The following is a 17,632-nucleotide window of genomic DNA, read 5'->3' as shown; positions in this document are numbered from 1 at the left end:
GGCTCTCGAGCCACATGCGGCTCTTTGGCCCCTTGAGTGTGGCTCTTCCACAAAATAGCACGGCCTGGGCGAGTCTATTTTGAAGACGTGGCGTTAGAAGAAGTTTAAGTTTAAAGAATCTGGCTCTCCAAAGAAATGTCAATCGTTGTCCTGTTGGTATTTGGCTCTGTTGACTAGTGAGTTTGCCGACCACTGGTCTAACCAACGGAGCTACCTGGCCAGGGTGAAGCACATTTGAAAAAAAAAGATAAGAACCTTAACAAACAGTTGTACAAGTGTTGTGGATAAGAAATTTAAAAGAATTACAACGAATACAGTTCCTGCGTACTGTGAGGAAGCCTGCAGGGTGCGTGTGGCGGTGGGCTGGGGGGGGGTGCCGGGAGGAAGGAGGGAGGCAGATGTGGATGGGTGTGGCCAGAGCGACACTGATGTGGGAGGTGCGTCCGCCTTTCGGGCCTCCTTCCCCGCTAGGTTCCAGGTTCCGCTGAGCGCAGTTGTCCGCGTCCACCTTGTGTTTCTGGAAGACAGAACTGCACGCCAGCAAGTGCCCGTTTAGTGTTTGGGTGGCATTGTCCCCACCCCATCATCCCCCCCCACCCCCCCCACACCCGTGGTGCTGGACGGAACTGGGGTTTGCAGAGTTCGTGTTCTGGCCCCCGTGGCTGCCCTCCCGTGGGGGCCTCAGGTGCCCTCCGGCTCCTGTGAGTAACCCACATCCTTCAAGTGCCACATCCTGCCCCTTCAGACAAAGCAGAAGTGCAGCGCGGGGGAGGCCTCCCTCCCTGCCTGCCAGGCCCTCCCTCCACCTCCTCTCCTGCCTCCGAGCTTTCAAGGCCGGTTTCAGTCCAGGGCGCCCCCCTCCTCCTCCGGAAAGAGATCTGGCCCCAGCCCGTAACCTTATTTCCGCTCAGCCTGGTGTTTTTAAACAGAAGTCCGTGCTATTGTGAGGGGGTTCCTGGCTCGGTCCTGAGACCAAGGTGGCCCGAGCTTCCTGGGGATGTCGCCTGCCAGGGGCTGGGCTTGGGTGCCAAGAGGCTGCTCGGGCACTTGCCGCCCCAGACTCTCTGGCTGGCTCCGGGGCAGCCAGGGTGGAGGGAGTTACACTGCTAATGGGAGTCCCAGCCACACGCTCACCAGGGTGCCCAGGCCTCCTGAGTGCCCTGGGCTGGGGAAATCCCCAGGGAACCTGGGCCAGGAGAGAGATGGGCCCCAGGAAAAGCCCTGGAGGGGCGCCCCGAGGCCCAGGCGAGGGCAGTGGAGCAGCAGTTAAGGGAAGAAATTTGGGGCTTAGGAAGTTCTGGGTTTCAACCGCAAGCAAGTGGCCTCCCGCTCTGAGCCTCAGTCTCTTGACTAAATGGAGGAGAGACTTGGGAGGATCAGGGAGGGCTGAGGGGAGCTGGGGAGGTGATACACGGAGCACCTGACCTGCACCAGGAAGTGGGCAGGAGAGGAAGGCCTTTAGGACCGTTGATGCGCTTGGTATCAAACGGAGAAGGCCCCGGCCAGTTACTGCTAACGGGGCCAGGCACGAAGCCTGATGTTTGTAGCTTGTTCCTTATCCCAGGCCTTCCCCACCTCAGCACTGTTTGGGGCAGGTGACCCTGACCCTGACCCTGACCCTGACCCTGACCCTGTGCAATGTAGGATGTTAGCAGCATCCCTCCCTCTACCCACTAGAAGTACCACCAGTGCCAGTACCCCCCTCCCTCCACCTCTACCTGTGACAGCCAGGAATGTCTCCAGACATGGCCACGTGTCCCCTGGGGGGCAACATCGCACCAGGCCAGCGCCACTGCCTCAGACAAATGAACGTGCCTCGGTTCAGTTCAGCAGACTGTGCTTGCTCACCTGTGCGTTGGTCCCTGGGTGTACGATCAGACTCGGGCCTGTGGCCAGACAGACCAGGGCTCGAATCCCCGCGGTCCCTCTCAGCAGCTCTGCGTGACGGCAGGCGAGTGGCTTGTCTCTGAGCCTCAGGGTCCTGGTGGGAGCGAGACTGCTGCTCACCCCACAGAGATGCTGTGAGAATTAACCCAGCAACTCACACCAAGGGGGTAGAGACGGCCATAGGAGGTGTCGGGGTGCTCTGGCTGGGCCATCGGCCCCCCCTGCTGCTCTCAGGGCCACGTCAGGGAGGACAGAGGAAGGTCAAAGTCGGCTGGGATGAGGGGTGTGTCGGACAGAGACAGGGCTTGCGGGGCAGGGGAGGCTTCCACTTGGCAGGGCGGGTGGGCTGGTGACAGAGCTGGAGAGAAGGAAGCCTGGCCACGAGGGAGACGGGACGTGAGGCCGGAGGTTGCCGGCGGGTGGCCCTGGAGCCGGGTGTGACCTGTGGCGGGTTTGGGAGGCTCCCAGGTGGCGGAACCAGGTTTGAAGGGACTGCCAGCATTTTGACATCAGGGGATTGCACATCCGGGCCCAGGTTTCTGTCTTCCCTGCAAAGGCCAGACCAGCTAGTACCCCCGGCCCGCGTGGCTGCGGCTGCCTCTGCCCGGACCGAGGAGCCGCCTTCCGGGCCGGCACTGTCCAGCGAAACGGAACACGAGCCTCACACACGTGCAGCTCACAGTTTTCTGTAGCCTCATGCCAGCCAGGAAAGGCACAGGAGAGACGGGTTTCAGTGTTTGCTGAAGTTAACTCAGGATGTCTCCAACAGTATCATTGTCGTACGTGACCGATACGGAATGCCAGAAATGTTGAATATTCTTGTTTTGTAGTAAGTCTTTGAAATCCGTCTGTGTGTTGCTGTTACGATACATCTTGGTCTGGACAAACCACTTTTCAGGGGCTCACAAGTGACAGGTGGCCACTGTACCGGGCAGTGCAGATCCGGCCTCTGCTGGTCGCCCCCACCTTGTGCCCGCCCCCAAGCCCACTCTACACATTTCTGTTGCCTCCTCAAGCCCAGTCAGTGGTCAGTGGGTGTGGGGCTGGGCTTGGCCTGGGGGGCTGGCCAGGCGGGGCCAGATCTAGAGTAGTATTTGAGGGCCGAATGCCATCCGGGCATTTAGATGTAATAGTTTTAAGCTCCGCTAATGGCCTGCCTGCCCCAAGCCCCAGGCCTGATCAGGCCCTCTGCCGCCCTCGCCCCCCGCGGCCGTGGTGTTGGAGAGGAGCTCTCTTTGGGTGCTCACCAGAGGGGGGAGTGGCTTGCCCACATAACTGGAGGATGCCCAGGTTTCCTGGCTGCTCCAAGCATGGATGCGTGCGGCTGGGCCAGAGCGGCTCGTCCTGGTGGCTGGGGCGGACAGCGGTGGGGGGAAAGGCCGGAGCTGTGGTTGGGGCCCGAGTCTGAGCCCAGGGAGGGGAGGTGACTGATGGAAGGCCACCCGCTGAGAGATGTGGTATGTGGGTGGGAGGCATGGGAGATTCTAGAGAGCTAGGCGTGATACTCGGGGGAGGAAAGAAAGCGGAGAAGGTGAGGCGGGAAGGGACGCTCACGGTGGTCAGGGTGGGATTGTGAGAAAACAGCTTACCCGTGCCTCAGTTTCCTCAGCTGTAAAGTGGCTTTAGGGATGGTGCTGCTCCTTGGGTTGTTGGAGGGTGAAACGACCCAGGTAAACCACTGGGTCCAAGGCGTTGGGAAAGCTCATGTCAGTGTTGGTCATTAGAATCACTAGTTGAGCACCTACTGTGTGCCAGGCGCTGTGGGTTCCAGGGTGAGTGAGATACAGGAATAGGCAGTTGACTTTTGCTCCGTTCTCATCTGTTCACCGTTTAAGTTCTCCCAGCCCCAGGAAAGGTAGGGGTTAGATCCTCACTTCCCGCCTGATGAAGCAGAGGCCCAGAGAGGGCCGTGACTTGCAGAGGGACACACGGCTGCTCTGTGGCGAGGCTCGGACTTGAGCCAGATGTCTGTAGCCGGGCGCCCGGGCCTTTTCTATGGACAGAAGGGAGGGAAAGCCCTGCCCGGGCAGCTCGGTTGGTTGGAGCATCGTCCTCATACACCAAGGTTACAGGTTCGATCCCCGGTCTGGGCACATACAAGAATCAACCAAGGAATCCATAGATAAGTGGAACAACAAATGGACATCTCTCTCTCTCTCTTAATAATAATAATAATAACAATAATAATAATAAAACACCGAGCGGAGGGAAGACGAAGGGCTTAGTGTGAGGAGAGGGTCCAGGTGGCTTCGCGTGGCGCCCCTCAGCGTGGTGTTTCTGTGCCCAGGATTGCGCCCTTCCTGCCAGGCTGTGTGCAGCTCAGGGGGGCGGGGCTGAGCCCCTGGTGGCGGCGGCCTCTCAGGCGGAAGAAGTGGTGACAGTGCAGGCTGGCGGAGGAAGTGGCAGCGGGAGGGGCGGGCGCCCGGGTGGGGACCTGGGTGCTCCTGGGGCCCTGGGGGGTGTGGGGCTGCTGGTGCCGCAGCCTCTGGGTGCTGAGCACTCCTGGGTGTGCCCACGGGGCAGGGAGGAACAGACCCCACACAGCCTCCTCCCGTCTCCCCTTCCCACCCCTTCTCCATCCCTCCCTGCCCTCACCCTCCACTTCCTCCCTCCTTTCTCTCTGCTTTCCCCTTTGCTACATTTTCTTTTTCTTTCCTCCATAGCTCAGTATTTCTTCCTTACTAACAGGCTCTCCCAGAGACTCGAGGGTCAACCACTGTGCTGGTGACTGAAGAGTTAACTCTAACCAGCCTCTGTCCAGTGGGGGAGGAGGAGAAGGGGGAGGAGGAAGAGGAGGAGGGGGAGAGGTCAAGGAAGCCCCGCCCCCTTCTGCCTGTCTTCTACCTGCCACTCTCTTCCTTCCGGTGACTCTGCACAGCTGGGGCTCAGCCCACATGTCCCCTCCCCAGAGAGGCCTGCCCTGACCCTTTCCTGACCACGGGACAGCTCCGAGCGCATTTCCTTCGAAGCTCCTGTGCAGCTGGGGTCTCCTTGTGGGTCTCCTTGTCTATTTTCCTGCCTCAGTGCAGGAGGTAGGCCCCCCAGGGCGGCGAGTTATCAGCCTCCCATCTTTTGTGAATGAGGCCCTGCTCCTGGTGAAGCCCAGCGTTTCTGCTGAATGAGTAGAATGACGACCCAGTACATGCCAGACCCAGCTTCCTCCGTGTGCCCAGTGCTGCGTGCGGTTATGGGCCCCGGCCCTGGAGTCAGTTCTGAGCTTCCCCCTGGCTTCCCCGCCTACTTCCTGTGTGACCTTGGGGAAGTCACCTCACCTCTCTGAGCCACAGGATCTTTAGCTGTAAAATGAAGAGCAAAACGGTGTTTTCCTGCCCTGGCTGGTGTGCTCAGTGGTTAGAGCGCCGGCCCTGGCACCGGTGGATCTCGGATTCAAATCCAGGTCAAGGGCACACACCTGGGTTGCAGGTTCAATCCCCGGCACCCATTAGGGTGCGTGCAGGAGGCAGCTGGTGGATGTATCTCTCTCACACGGATCGTTTTTTTCTCTCCCCCCCCCCCCCTCCTTCCTTCCCTCCCTTCCACTCTCTCTTAAAAATCAATGGAAAAGTATCCTGGGGGAGGATTAACAAAAAAACAAACAATAAACAAAACAAAAAACCCCAGTGTTTTGTAAAGACAGGCCTGTAGGCCCCCTGGACCGGGGCCCAGCACAGAGGAGGCCAAGGGATGTGACCGTGTCCTCGGTGACAATTGATTGTGTCTGGGGCTTCCTGAGGGTGGCAGGCAGGTCCCCAGGCTGCTCCAGGGTAGGTGGGGAGATGCCTGTGTGTGTGTCGGGGTCCTGTGGATCAGCCGAAGCTTCTTGAAGCTTCTCCCTCGCGCTGTGTTAGGGTGACCATGATGGAGCCTGGGGAGGGCGGTCTCAGCTCTGTGCCCGCCCGTGGACGGCCAGTCCGGGGGTAGCCGGGCCACTCGGGTGGCCGTGCCCTGGAGGGAGACAGCTGGGGCCTCGCTCCCCTGGCCCTTCCCTTCATCCTCCCCTCCCCTCCCCTTTCCCTTCACCACCTCCCTTCCCTCCATCCTCCCCTCCCCTCCCCTTCCCTTCCCTCCCCTTCCTTCCTCCTCCCTTCCCTTCCTTTCCTTTTCCTTCCCTTCATCCTCCCTTCCCCTCACCCTTCCCCTCACCACCTCCCTTCCCTTCATCCTCCCTTCTCCTTTCCCTTCCCTTCCCTTCCCTTCCCTTCCCTTCCCTTCCCTTCCCTTCCCTTCATCCTCCCTTGCTCCTCCCTTCTCTTCATCCTCCCTTCCCTTCCCTTCCCTTCCCTTCCCTTCCCTTCCCTTCCCTTCCCTTCCCTTCCCTTCCCTTCCCTTCCCTTCCCTTCCCTTCATCCTCCCTTCCCTTCCCTTCCCTTCCCTTCCCTTCCCTTCCCTTCCCTTCCCTTCCCTTCCCTTCCCTTCCCTTCCCTTCCCTTCCCTTCATCCTCCCTTGCTCCTCCCTTCTCTTCATCCTCCCTTCCCTTCATCCTCCCTTTTCGTTGCCCTTCCCTTCGCCACCTCCCTGGAAAGCTCCGGCCTGACCGTCTGGCAGCCCCGGCCCAGCCCTGGGTCCTTGCGGCCACCGCGTGAGCTGGCTTTGTCCCGCTGAGCGTGACCCTGAGCGTGACCCGGCAGAGCTGGCAGGTGCCCCACTGGTCCTGAGATGCCTCCTGCCCCGACTGGCCCCTGGGGGGGGTGGCGGGGCCGTGCAGGGAGGCCTGAGCTCTTTCAAGCCTCCCCCTTCCTCCTCGGCACCCCACTAAGCACCCCCATTTTGAGGTGATAGGAAACTCATCACTGGGGAGGAGAGGCGACTGGTGCGCCTCCGTTCCTGAGGGACATGGGCCTGTGCCACTCACCTGCCGGGCCCGCCCACCGTGGCCAGCACGGCGCCCTCAGCAGGTCCCCGAAGCGCCTCCTGGGCTCGGCGATGCTCGCGTCCCACCCCACAGGGCCCAGCTCGGCCGCGGTCTCTGCCACGTGGCCTTGGGCACGGGACATCCCCCTTCTAGAGGGGCCTCGGTTTCCTCTTCTGCAAAATGGGGTAACAATAGCTCCCACAAGCGGGACATCAGTGTCTTTTTAAAAATGTTATTGTTTTAAAATTGAGTTTAGAGAGAGAGAGAGAGAGAGGGGAACATCGATCCGTTGCTCCACCTGTCCACGCCCTCACTGGTTGCTTCTTGTGTGTGTCCTGACTGGGGATCGAACCCGCAACCTTGGCATATGGAGACGACACTGCAACCAGCTGAGCTCCCGGGCCAGGGCCAGACCCAGGTGGCTTTCTCCTGCGGTCCCAGGAGGCCAGTGCCGTGGACACACAGCGGGGAGGCGGGAACAGGCCAGCTCAGCGTCACCTCTAACTCACAGGCGCCAGCGAGGGCCCAGGGAGAGGGGACCCGCCCCCGTGACCCGCCACTTGGAGAGCCGTCTGGCACAGGCCAGTCAAGGTCCAGGCTTCTGGGCGCAGAACCACGTGACCAGTGTCGGGGCCCCACAGTGGGGCCCGGGGAGCTCCGTGGTGGACCCGCCGGTCGGGGCACGGTCCGCGGCTGCGGCAGGCGGTGCTGTGGGGGTGCTGTGCCACAACTGCTGAGTAAAGGAAACCAAATCGGTGTCCACAGGTGAACCCCATTTTTAGCGTTTGGAGAGGACAAGAGTGAGCGAGCGATGGGGGGGCGCTCACTCTGGCCCAGCCCTGTTCTGGCATCTTCCACAGGTTCACTCAGCGAGGTTTTGCACCAGCCCTCGATGCAGCAACTGCTTGCGTCTTCATCGTACAAGGGAGGAAAGTCAGGGCCTGAGAGGTGACGTAGGTCCCCCTCGGTCAGACAGCTGGGATGCATAGGGCGGGGTTCCTGTACAGGCCTGGGTACGTCCACAGGAGGAATATGGGAGCCTCTACCTACCCATCATCCCACCCATCCATCCCCCCATCCCCCTACCCCACCTGTCCACCTATCCATCTGTCTATCCACCATCCTCCCACCCATCCATCCCCCCACCCCACCTGTCCACCTATCCATCTGTCTATCCACCATCCTCCCATCCCCCCATCCCCCCACCCCACTGTCCACCTATCCATCTGTCTATCCACCATCCTCCTACCCATCCATCCCCCCATCTCCCCACCCCACTGTCCACCTATCCATCTGTCTATCCACCATCCTCCCACCCATCCATCCCCCCATCCCCCCACCCCACCTGTCCACCTATCCATCTGTCTATCCACCATCCTCCCACCCATCCATCCCCCCATCCCCCCACCCCACCTGTCCACCTAGCCATCTGTCTATCCACCATCCTCCCATCCCCACCTATCCATCTATCCATCAGTCTATCCACCATCCTCCCACCCATCCATCCACCCATTCCCCCACCCCCACCTATCCATCTTTCTGCCCACCATCATCCCATCCCCCCATCCCCACCTATCCACCTATCTATCCACCATCCTCCCACCCATTCATCCACCCATCCCCCACCCCACCTGTCCATCTATCCATCTGTCTATCCACCATCCCCCCACCCATCCCCCCATCCCCACCTCCCCACCTGTCCACCTATCCGTCTGTCTATCCACCGTCCTCCCACACATCCATCCTCCAACATGCTCAAAGGACTCTGGGTGGTTTTTCTTTGCCCCATTCTATTTTGCAGACTCTTTTAATGAGTACATGTTGTTTTGTAGAACAATAAAAAACAGGACAGAAAGTACTGTGGATGGGAAACACTGAGTAACCGTAATCCCTGAGGTTGGGACGGTCTGCGAGCAGGGCTGCCGAGATCCCTGCCCCAGTGGTGGGGAGGACTGGGGTGAGGCCCAGAGGTGCCTGGATGGTGCGGGGAGCAGAGGAGGCCTGGATCTGGGTGCTGCCTCCTCTCTGCCCTGGACCCCAGGCCGCCCTCCTGCCGCGATGACTCGGCGCCTTCCTCTGGCTGGGGAAGGTGGGAGCGCGCTCTCACCTCCGTTATCAGGGATACGCAGGCTCGGGTTCCTCTCACTCTGGAAGAGCGGAGATCTGAGGCTCCCACGTCCCCGGCCAAGTTGCACAGGTTGTCCGGGTTTTCAGCCAAGGCCGGGACGCTATCTTTGGGGCCGGTCCTGCTTGGGTGTTCGTTTTTAGTTGCTGGCCCTGCAGGGTTCTGAGGCTGCGGGCGGGCAGGCTCCTCCCCGGGAGAGAGTATTAAGTGCCCGTCTTTGGAAGCCCGTCACTCCTCTGCTTTTGTGCTTGGTCATCTCTGTCATCCTTAAGTGTCGCTTGTTCTGGAACTAGGCCTTCTCCTTTGTCCTGAGCTGAAACTTGGCCCTGGGGGTTCTTATCGGTGGTTTCGTCCCTGGCAGGGCTGTTAACTGTGTGTGTCCTGGCCCGGCAAAGCCTTTGGCTTCTCCAAGATGAGGCGGGGTCTTCCCAGGCTGGACAGCAGCTGGGGATGCAGGAACCCAGTGTGCTGCGGAGAAACAGACTGCTTGTCACGTTTCTTCCTCATCTCATGTGGAGGGCCTCGTTTCTCTCTGTCTGCAAGGAGGGACAAACCACTCCATTCATCCACTCACTATCTATCCACCCGCATCCACCCACCCATCGTCCCATCCCTCATCCACCATCCACCCACCTGTCTATCCCCCTCTCATCCATCCATCTGCTTACCCAGCTGCCTGTCCGCCCACCCATTCTCCCATCTCCCCCTAGACCCCCTTCCCATGCCCCCCTCTCCCCACTGGCTCTGTGCCGGGCTCTGTGGGGTACCCTAAAGTGAAGGGGACATGGGCTTAGCCTTTCTGAGCTCACAGCCAGGTCAGAGAGAAAAATCTGAACTCAAAGGACCGTGGCCCCAGGTGGTCTGTGATAAAGGTGTGAAGCTAATGAAGTGTGAGGAAGTCCCGGTGGGGGGTGGGAAGGAGTGTGGGACCGACTCCTGGGGTCGGCTCTGTGAGTTAGACTCTGGGGGGGGTGTGTGGAGCACAGGTGTGGGGGAGGCAGTGCAGGTGGGGAGGGAGCATAAAGAAAGGCGGGAAGGAGGGCGCAGGAGGGCACACGTGGAGCGGGGAGTGGTGATGGTGGGGCGGGGGGCGTGGAGTCCCGGAAAGGTAGAGGTGGGCAGGGCGCTAGGCCGCCAGCGCCCGCCAGGGAGCTTGGTCTTTACCGTGTGGGCAGCTGGGAACCGCTGGAAGCCAGTGCTCCTGGTGGGAGGCAGTGGAGGGAGAGCTGGGGAGGGAGGACAGGCACGCGCAGCGTGTGGTGGGCAGGGGGCCCCTGGAGACGCTTGTTCTCATGGGCTGCTGAGGGGAAGGAGCACGGGGCAGAGAGCCAGGCCTGAGTTCGAGGCCCGGCAGCCGCTTTTCAGCTGTGGGACGTGGGACAGGCCGCGTTCCCTGCCTGGGCCTCGGTTTCTCTGCAGGAGGAGGGGGTGGCAGGCGGTGCCTCGGCACACCATGGATGGTGCTGGGTAAAGGCAGGTGCTCCTTGTTCTGCCCCGGAGGCCGCAGCGGCCCGGCAGGCCTGCGGATCCTTGGCCCACAGGACTCGGGCCCGCGGAGGCCGTGCTGCGGTGCACACGCGGCTCCCTCCGTGCCTGCCGCGCGCCTGCCAGCCAGGGCGCCCCGGGGATCTGGGAATCTGAACCCCAGCCACATGGCCGCCCGCCCGCTCTGTGCTGCCCTCACGCCACCCCGCTTGAGTCTGTGTCGGTCTGCTGTGACCCGGTTCCCTCTGGGGCCAGATTTCCTCCTTCCTCAACAGTCCAAGCCTTTCCCGCAATTGTCACGGTGCAGGGACACCACCTCTGTGTATTTGGGGCACAGACCAAGCCCCTCCCTGGTTCCAGTGGCCCGAACCGCACTTGACACATGCCTGGCACAGCCGCCCAGCGTCAAGAGGACGGGAAAACGGAAACCTTTAGCCCTGACGGCTCCATTCTTTGGCTCTGACCCACACGCCCAGGCTGTGCAGCTGACAGGTCAGCTGGGAGCCGTCCCTCACGCGGGGTTGCTAGGAGACGTCCCTAGCAAGTGAACCCGCCTGAGCCGCCTCCTCCTCTCTGTCCCCAGTCTTTGCTTTTTCCCTGGAAAAGAAAGTTCTCTGTGGCTGAGGCTGTGGCTGGGGCTGTGTCTGGGGCTGGGGCTGGGGCTGGGGCTGTGGCTGAGGCTGAGGCTGTGGCTGAGGCTGAGGCTGGGGCTGTGGCTGAGGCTGAGGCTGGGCTGGGGCTGGGGCTGGGGCACAGGAGCGGGTTCCAGACGCCCCCTTACCCTGTGAGAATGCCATTTCTGGCAGGTGCAGCTCGTGAGCAGAGCTGCCTCCCAGAGCTTCCGCAGGATGGAGGGTCCGTCCCGGCTCTATTCAGTGTGGTCGCCACCAACCACTCACGGGTAGTAAGCACTTGAGATGTGGCTGATGCAGCCGGGGAAGTCCGATGTTCACCTCAGGAAATTTTACGGCCACCGTGTGGCCTGTAGCTACCCTACTGGACAGCACGACTCAAGTGGGTTCCTGAGGGGACAGACGAGGTCAGGGTGAAGGGGCCACTTTCTGGGCACCAACCCAGTGTGTCCTCACGGGGACCCCTGTGGGTACCGGCCAGATGGCACTGGGTGAAATGAACTCCTAAAAACACTCTTATTCCTGAGGCTGTGTTTTCAGCTCGTCCCTGTCCGCAGACGCAGGCGTTTCTCAAAGTCGTAACGTAGCCATAGTTTTATTGCCCTGCTTTGTTGACTTATTATTCTGGCTGAGTTATTTTTTCTCATTCCTATGTCATCTTCCTATTCATCATTTGAAGGGGTTGCTCCATCACCCACCAAGTCAGTCCCACCCGTGTCTCACAGTGGAACATAAGGTTTATTTCCACTTTTTTGCCATCATTACGGACGCACGTGAACACGGCCCTAGTCCATGTCTTTTGTTGCCCTTTTTGCAGTCCTGTCCTGGCCTGAAATGATCAGGAATGAGGGCCAGATAACAGGCCTCAGAGGTATTTTCAAGCCTCTTACAGCCTATTTCCGTCTTTGAGCGATAATCGGTTTACACCCCTGCTGAGCACGGAGGTTGTCGCTGTTCCTTACGTTATCGATTTAATAGGTGTAAAATGATCTCCTCTTTTCCGGAGGAAGATTCTTTTGTGGCCCGTTAGGGAGCGTCCTGGGTTTTCACTCAGGCCCTCTGAGAGGCCCCAGGGAAGGGCACGTCCTAGGCCACAGCCCACGTGGGAGGGAAGGTGCCCTTGTCACACCTGCTGCCCGGTGCTTCCGTAGAGAAGTACTTTTGTGGGTATTTGCAGAACACCACCAAAGACGGGGAGTCATTTCCGTGTTGGTGGACAGTGATCCGAGTCCAGAAAGGGGTTGATGGACTCACATGACTGAGAAGTCTAAGGGCAGAGCGGCCTTCAGGAACAGCTGGCTCCAGGTGTTGGCAGACTCTCGGCATCTGCCCTCGTCCACGTGGGGGCCCTGCTCCCCTGTCTTGGCCTCGTCTTCAGGCAGGATCTCTGAAGGAGTGGCGGGACGGGGAGTGCATGACCCTCCGGCCTTCATCCTAATAGTGTAGCAACCCAAGAGAGAGAAAGCCTCTTTCCTGATAACTTCAGCAAACCCCCCCAGCACCCCCAAACAAACCAAAGAACTAACAGGTGCAACAAGCCTGCTTGCCTGCCGTGCGTCACATGGCACGTCTGAGCCGCTGGCAGTGACTGAGAGGGTCCAGATTCAGTGGTTGGGCCTGGGCCGTGCACCTGGGCCAGGTGAGCTCAGCCCCTCAGGAATCCCTTGCACCCAGAGGGCGGGAGAGGTGGTTCCCAGAGGAACCTGGAGTGTGAGTCATTGAGGGGGATGGATGCTGCCCAGTCCCCTGCTGCTTTCTTTGGACTCATCTCGGGGCGCCTCCACCAGCTCCCAGGACTGAAGTGCCCTGGGATCCGCCCCTGCGGGCTCTGGGCTCCTGTGTGCTAACTGCTTGGGCAGGTGGTGTTCTGTCCTGCAGATAAGACGGCCGCCACAGCTTGGACCCTGCGTTCACCTTTGTGGACTCTGATTCCTCATCTGCAGAGCGGGGGTGGGGAGTTGGGGCTTAGGGGTGTGGCCAGTGTTCTTTCTGGCCCCTGAGTTCTGTGATCTCAGCTCTTTCCTTGGGGGAGGAGGCAGGGGACACCGTGATCAGCCTGCAGCCCTGCAGCCCGGAGGGGAGGGGAGGGGAGGGGAGGGGAGGGGAGGGGAGGGGAGGGCCTGGAGCTACCATCTGCCTGCCTGCCACTGCTCTGCCTGCCCCTGCGGTTGACTTTCAGGAAGCCTCCAGCCCCTGGCTGGCTGGGCCCCTGGGTGGGGCAGGGCTCCCCGCAGGCAGGCTGTCCCCACCTCCTCCAGGCTGGGCCCCGAGCAGCACAGGGGGAGGATTGTTCCCACCGAGGTGCCTGGGCCAGAAAACACAAGTGGCCACTGTGTGTGCTCTCGAGGGTGTGGGCCGAGGCGCTCGTCACCGCTGGCCGGCAGTGGAGGCTGGGTGCGAGCCCCCCCATCCTCCCCTGGACCCCAGCCCTGCCTCAGCCGGTGGGCGAGATGGACGTCAGAGGGCACAGACAGCCACTTGTTCTTTGGGCCTGTCCCCTCCCACGGGGCCCTGCCCACTCGGACCACCCTTAGCTCTCCAGACCCACCCAGTCTCCACGATGCCCTCACATCAGACCACGGAGGTCTTGGGCGTCACTTCCCCACCCTGTGCAGAGGGGGACACTGAGGCCCAGAGAGGACAGAGCAGTCAGGAATATGGGCTTTGAAGCCACACCGGCCTGAATTCAACCCCCAGTCCTGTGTGACCTCGGGCAAGTGACTTGACCTCTCTGAGCATCCGTTTTCTTACGTGTTCGCTCTTAATAGCGGTGCCTCCTTGGTGTGAAAACGAGTGGGAGGGCTCGGCGACCTCACTGGGCTCCGTGGCTTCAGTTCTAGGCTCCGAGAGTTTCATTCCCCGGCCCCCCGGGGACCGCCCCCCAGGGACCGCCTCGGCAGGCCATCTCAGCCATCGGTCTAGGTTGCATTTCATTGGCTGACTTGATCACATCTGAGCCAGTCACCGTGTTCTGATTGGCTGAGTCAGCCACCCACTTCCAGAGATAGGGGTGGAATGCCCTCTTCCCTCCCTTGCATCTCGGGGCCTGGGAATGTGGGCGGGTTCGCTCTGCTGCAGAAAAACCCGGGAAGGGCGAGTCCTGCTGTGGGAGGCCATGGCTCTGACCCACAGAGGCCCCTCAGGCAGACACTGCCTTGTTCACTAGCAAAGCCTCACACCAGCACGGGCTCAGTAAATCACGGCTGAGAGAGGGAATAGGGGATGAGCGAGCGCGGCAGCCCGATGCAGAGAGCGCACGGGGCGGGGGGCGGGGGACGGGGGGCAGGGGGCTGGGGCTCTGCATTGGGTCCATCCTGGGCGGGTCGGTACCTCTCTGAGCCTCGGCCAGATGGCTCACACCTGCCCTAATGGCCTGTGGGCAGCTGCGTTCTGGCAGCCTGGTAGCCCCCAGCTGCCGGCTTGCTATTGGCCGTGGTTGTCGTTTATCTTTAGCAAACGGAGCCGGAGCGGGAACTGGGCGCTGGCCAAGCAGGGCCTGTTGGGAAGTGATTCAGAGCTCAGGCAGCCAGTGTTTGGATCCAGCCGTCACCTCCCACTCGCTGTGTGACCTCCGGCCAGTCTCCGTGCATCTCTGAATCGCCGTTGCCCCTCTGTCCGTGGGGGATGCTAGTGTTCGTCTCCGAGCGCTGGATGACGAGGCGAGAGAGCCCGTGCCAGGCCTGCGCTGGCGCCCGGTGAGAGCGCAGAGGCAGCTGTGTTCACCGCCGGCCGTGATTCCGTCCTCGGTGGCCTCGGGGGATGGATCGCTGCCTCAGCCAGGCTTTAAAAGACGTTCATGTGGCCCAGGCGCTGTGTGCCGTGGCTGCTGCTAACCCCTTCTCGGCAGGCGCCGGCCTCTGGAACCTGAGCCAGGTGCCGGGCAGCGCGGTCCCCCCGTGTGGACACAGCAGCCCTGGTGGCCCTGTGGTCAGAGCTGCCTTTCAGGGTGGCGGGCGAGCGGGTTTTGTGCAATCCTGGAAAACGGCCCCACCTGGGCCCCCCCACCCCCAGGAGAAAACTCCCCTTTAAGGAAACCCAGAAAAAGGAGGCAGGCGGCTTCCTGCACCAGGCCAGCCCTCGGGAGTGAAAGGTGATGGTGGAGGGTGGCCTTTGCCCAGCTCGGCCCGTGCTGCCCTCTGGCTGGAGGCTGGAGGCTGGAGGCTGGAGGCTGGAGGCTGGAGGCTGGGAGAGCCTGGTCAGGGCCACCGCTGAGCCCTCCGCCTTCCTCTCTGAGAAGGAGCGTGTCTTACTGCTCCTCTGGGTTCGGAGGGGACTTTGAACGTTGTGGAGGGATGTTTTGATGGTCCTCTGGAGGGAGGCGAAAATCAGAAAGAGATGAAAGGGCGGGTACATATTCAGTTAAGGGTGTGTGTGTGTGTGTGAGAGAGAGAGAGAGAGAGAGAGAGAGAGAGAGAGAGAGGGAGAGGGAATCTGACTGCTTAACTGATGGGGGTTTAAGGTGTTCTGAACAAGTTTTTAAAATCTGAATTAGGGGCGAGGACGCCACCCAGGTTGGGCCGAGGGAGCAGGGTGGGTGAATCTAGGACTAGGACTGAGCCGGGGAGTGGCCCCACGTGACATGCCAGTCCCTGAGCTGGGCGCCTGGCCAGGTGGGGAGGGTTCGGGGACTCTGTGACGGAGGAGCACGGTGCCGCAGACCCAGGAGCAGGCCGGCCAGCATTCCAGGCCCGGCTTTGTCGCCAGGCGGTGTCCGCCTGCACACGAGAGAGAGAGGAACAGCACCCATCGTAGGGCCGTGGAGGCGATACATGAAGTAGCCGTGTTGAGGTGTAGACGAGGCCCGACGAGACCCACGCAGAGTGGGTCCGTGATACATGTGGATTTTGCAGCTCGGTGAGCAGAAACATGCACCTAAACTGAGCATAAACTTACAGACGAGTGTAAGATTCGCCTATTGGCATGACCCCCTTCTAGGAGGCTCCCTGGCGGGATTCAGCACCCCCGCCCAGGGCCCACTACACCCCAGAAGTGCGCTGTCTCCCCGCTGGCCGAGAGGGTGGGCCTCTCTCCAGCTGGCCCCTGGGCTCCGGCTCTGAGCCTCGGGGGCCCCGTGCAGGGCTGGCCTGGGGCCGCTCGGAAGTGTCTGTCGGCATGTGGTCCTGGAGGGGACGGAGCCCTCGTCCGGCAGGGAAAGTGCACAGCATCTTGGAAGCCAGAGGACCCAGATTCAAATTCTGATGCCTCGGCCTGGACTTGCCCGTCTGTAGAATGGGGACACTGCGGCGCTGGTTACTGTGGGGAGCACACGAGGTGACGTGCGTGCCGTCGTCGCCCTGGGGGTGCCAGGTGCGCAGGGGGGCGTAGCCAGTGGATGGGGCTGCACAGCCAGCCAGAGAGAGCGAGAGCCCTCGGCCTCTCCCGCCGGGCTGCTCCCCGCCAGCTGTCAGGCAGCACCGTTCCGTGCCTTGACATGCGTGTGAGCGTTGATGAAAGCGTCTCTTTCTCCTTTTTCTTTGTATAAAAGCATCTGACCACATGTGTTCAGTGGCTTGGCGTTTTTACGGAACACTCACCCGTCTTCCATGTTGGTATTTGCAGAGCGGTGCCAATCTGGCATTTTTATTGGTCTCATATGTGTGGGGCTTTTAAAGTACACACGGTGTGATTACGCTTAGAGCATCGTTTCCCACACATGCCGTGAGCCCTGGCCAAGGTCAAGGACGGCGTGGCTCCCGCTCCCGCCCTCCGTGCGCCCCGGACACCCGGCCTCTGTTTCCACGCCACGCGGCCCCGGAGCCGGCGGCCGGGGGTCGGCGTCCGCCGGGCACGCCTCGCTCACCGTCTGTGTCCCTGCTCTGCAGGCCAAGAACAAGGAGACGGGCGCGTTGGCCGCCGCCAAAGTCATCGAGACCAAGAGCGAGGAGGAGCTGGAGGACTACATCGTGGAGATTGAGATCCTGGCCACCTGCGACCACCCCTACATCGTGAAGCTCCTGGGCGCCTACTACTACGACGGCATGCTGTGGGTAAGCCGCCGCCGCCGCCCGCACGGCCGCTCCGAGGCCTCAGCGTGTGCTCAGCATCTGCCTGGAGGGCAAGGGCCAGGTGAAGGAGAAAGGGCAGTAGGGGGGTCTGGGTCCCCGGCCCCCGCTTTCTGCACAGCCTCCCCACTTTCCAGGGTGGCAACAGTAGTTCAGAGCAAGAAGGAACTATAGCCCTGGCCAGTGTGCTCAGTGGTTAGAGCGTTGCCGCCCCTCCCCCCCCAGACTGAAGGGTCTCGGGTTCGATTCTTATTTTTTTAAAAAATATATTTTCATTGATTTCAGAGAGGAAGGGAGAGGAAGAGAGAGGCAGAAACATCAACGATGAGAGGGAATCATTGATTGGCTGCCCCCTGCATGTTGGACCAAGCCCGCAACCCAGGCATGTGCCCCCGACTGGAATCGAACCCGGGACCCTTCCGTCCGCAGGCCAACGCTCTATCCACTGAGCCAAACCGGCGAGGGCTCGGGCTCGATTCTTGGTCAAGGGCATGTACCTGGGTTGCAGGTTTGATCCCCGGCCCCGGTCAGGGTACGTGCAGGAGGCAGCCGGTCGGTATGCCTCTCTCACATCAATGTTTCTCTCTCTCTCTCCCCTCCCTTCTCTCTCGCTCTCAAATCAGTTTTTAAAAATGAGTCAACTGTGAT

General features: G+C 60.9%; 1 protein-coding gene across 1 annotated transcript in view; it reads left to right on the top strand.

The window, feature by feature from the left end:
• Positions 1–17,632, top strand: part of STK10 (serine/threonine kinase 10) — an 81,043-nt gene that overhangs the window by 4,385 nt on the left and 59,026 nt on the right. The window contains exon 2 of the mRNA XM_008147611.3: positions 16,805–16,969. Coding sequence (XP_008145833.2) covers positions 16,805–16,969 — 165 coding nt within the window. The remainder of the gene's footprint in view (positions 1–16,804; positions 16,970–17,632) is intronic.

Source organism: Eptesicus fuscus, chromosome 6 (genome assembly GCF_027574615.1).
Source record: "Eptesicus fuscus isolate TK198812 chromosome 6, DD_ASM_mEF_20220401, whole genome shotgun sequence".
Classification (NCBI taxonomy): Eukaryota; Metazoa; Chordata; class Mammalia; order Chiroptera; family Vespertilionidae; genus Eptesicus; species Eptesicus fuscus.
Note: the sequence above shows the minus strand (reverse complement) of the source record. Positions and strands in the feature narration are given on the sequence as shown.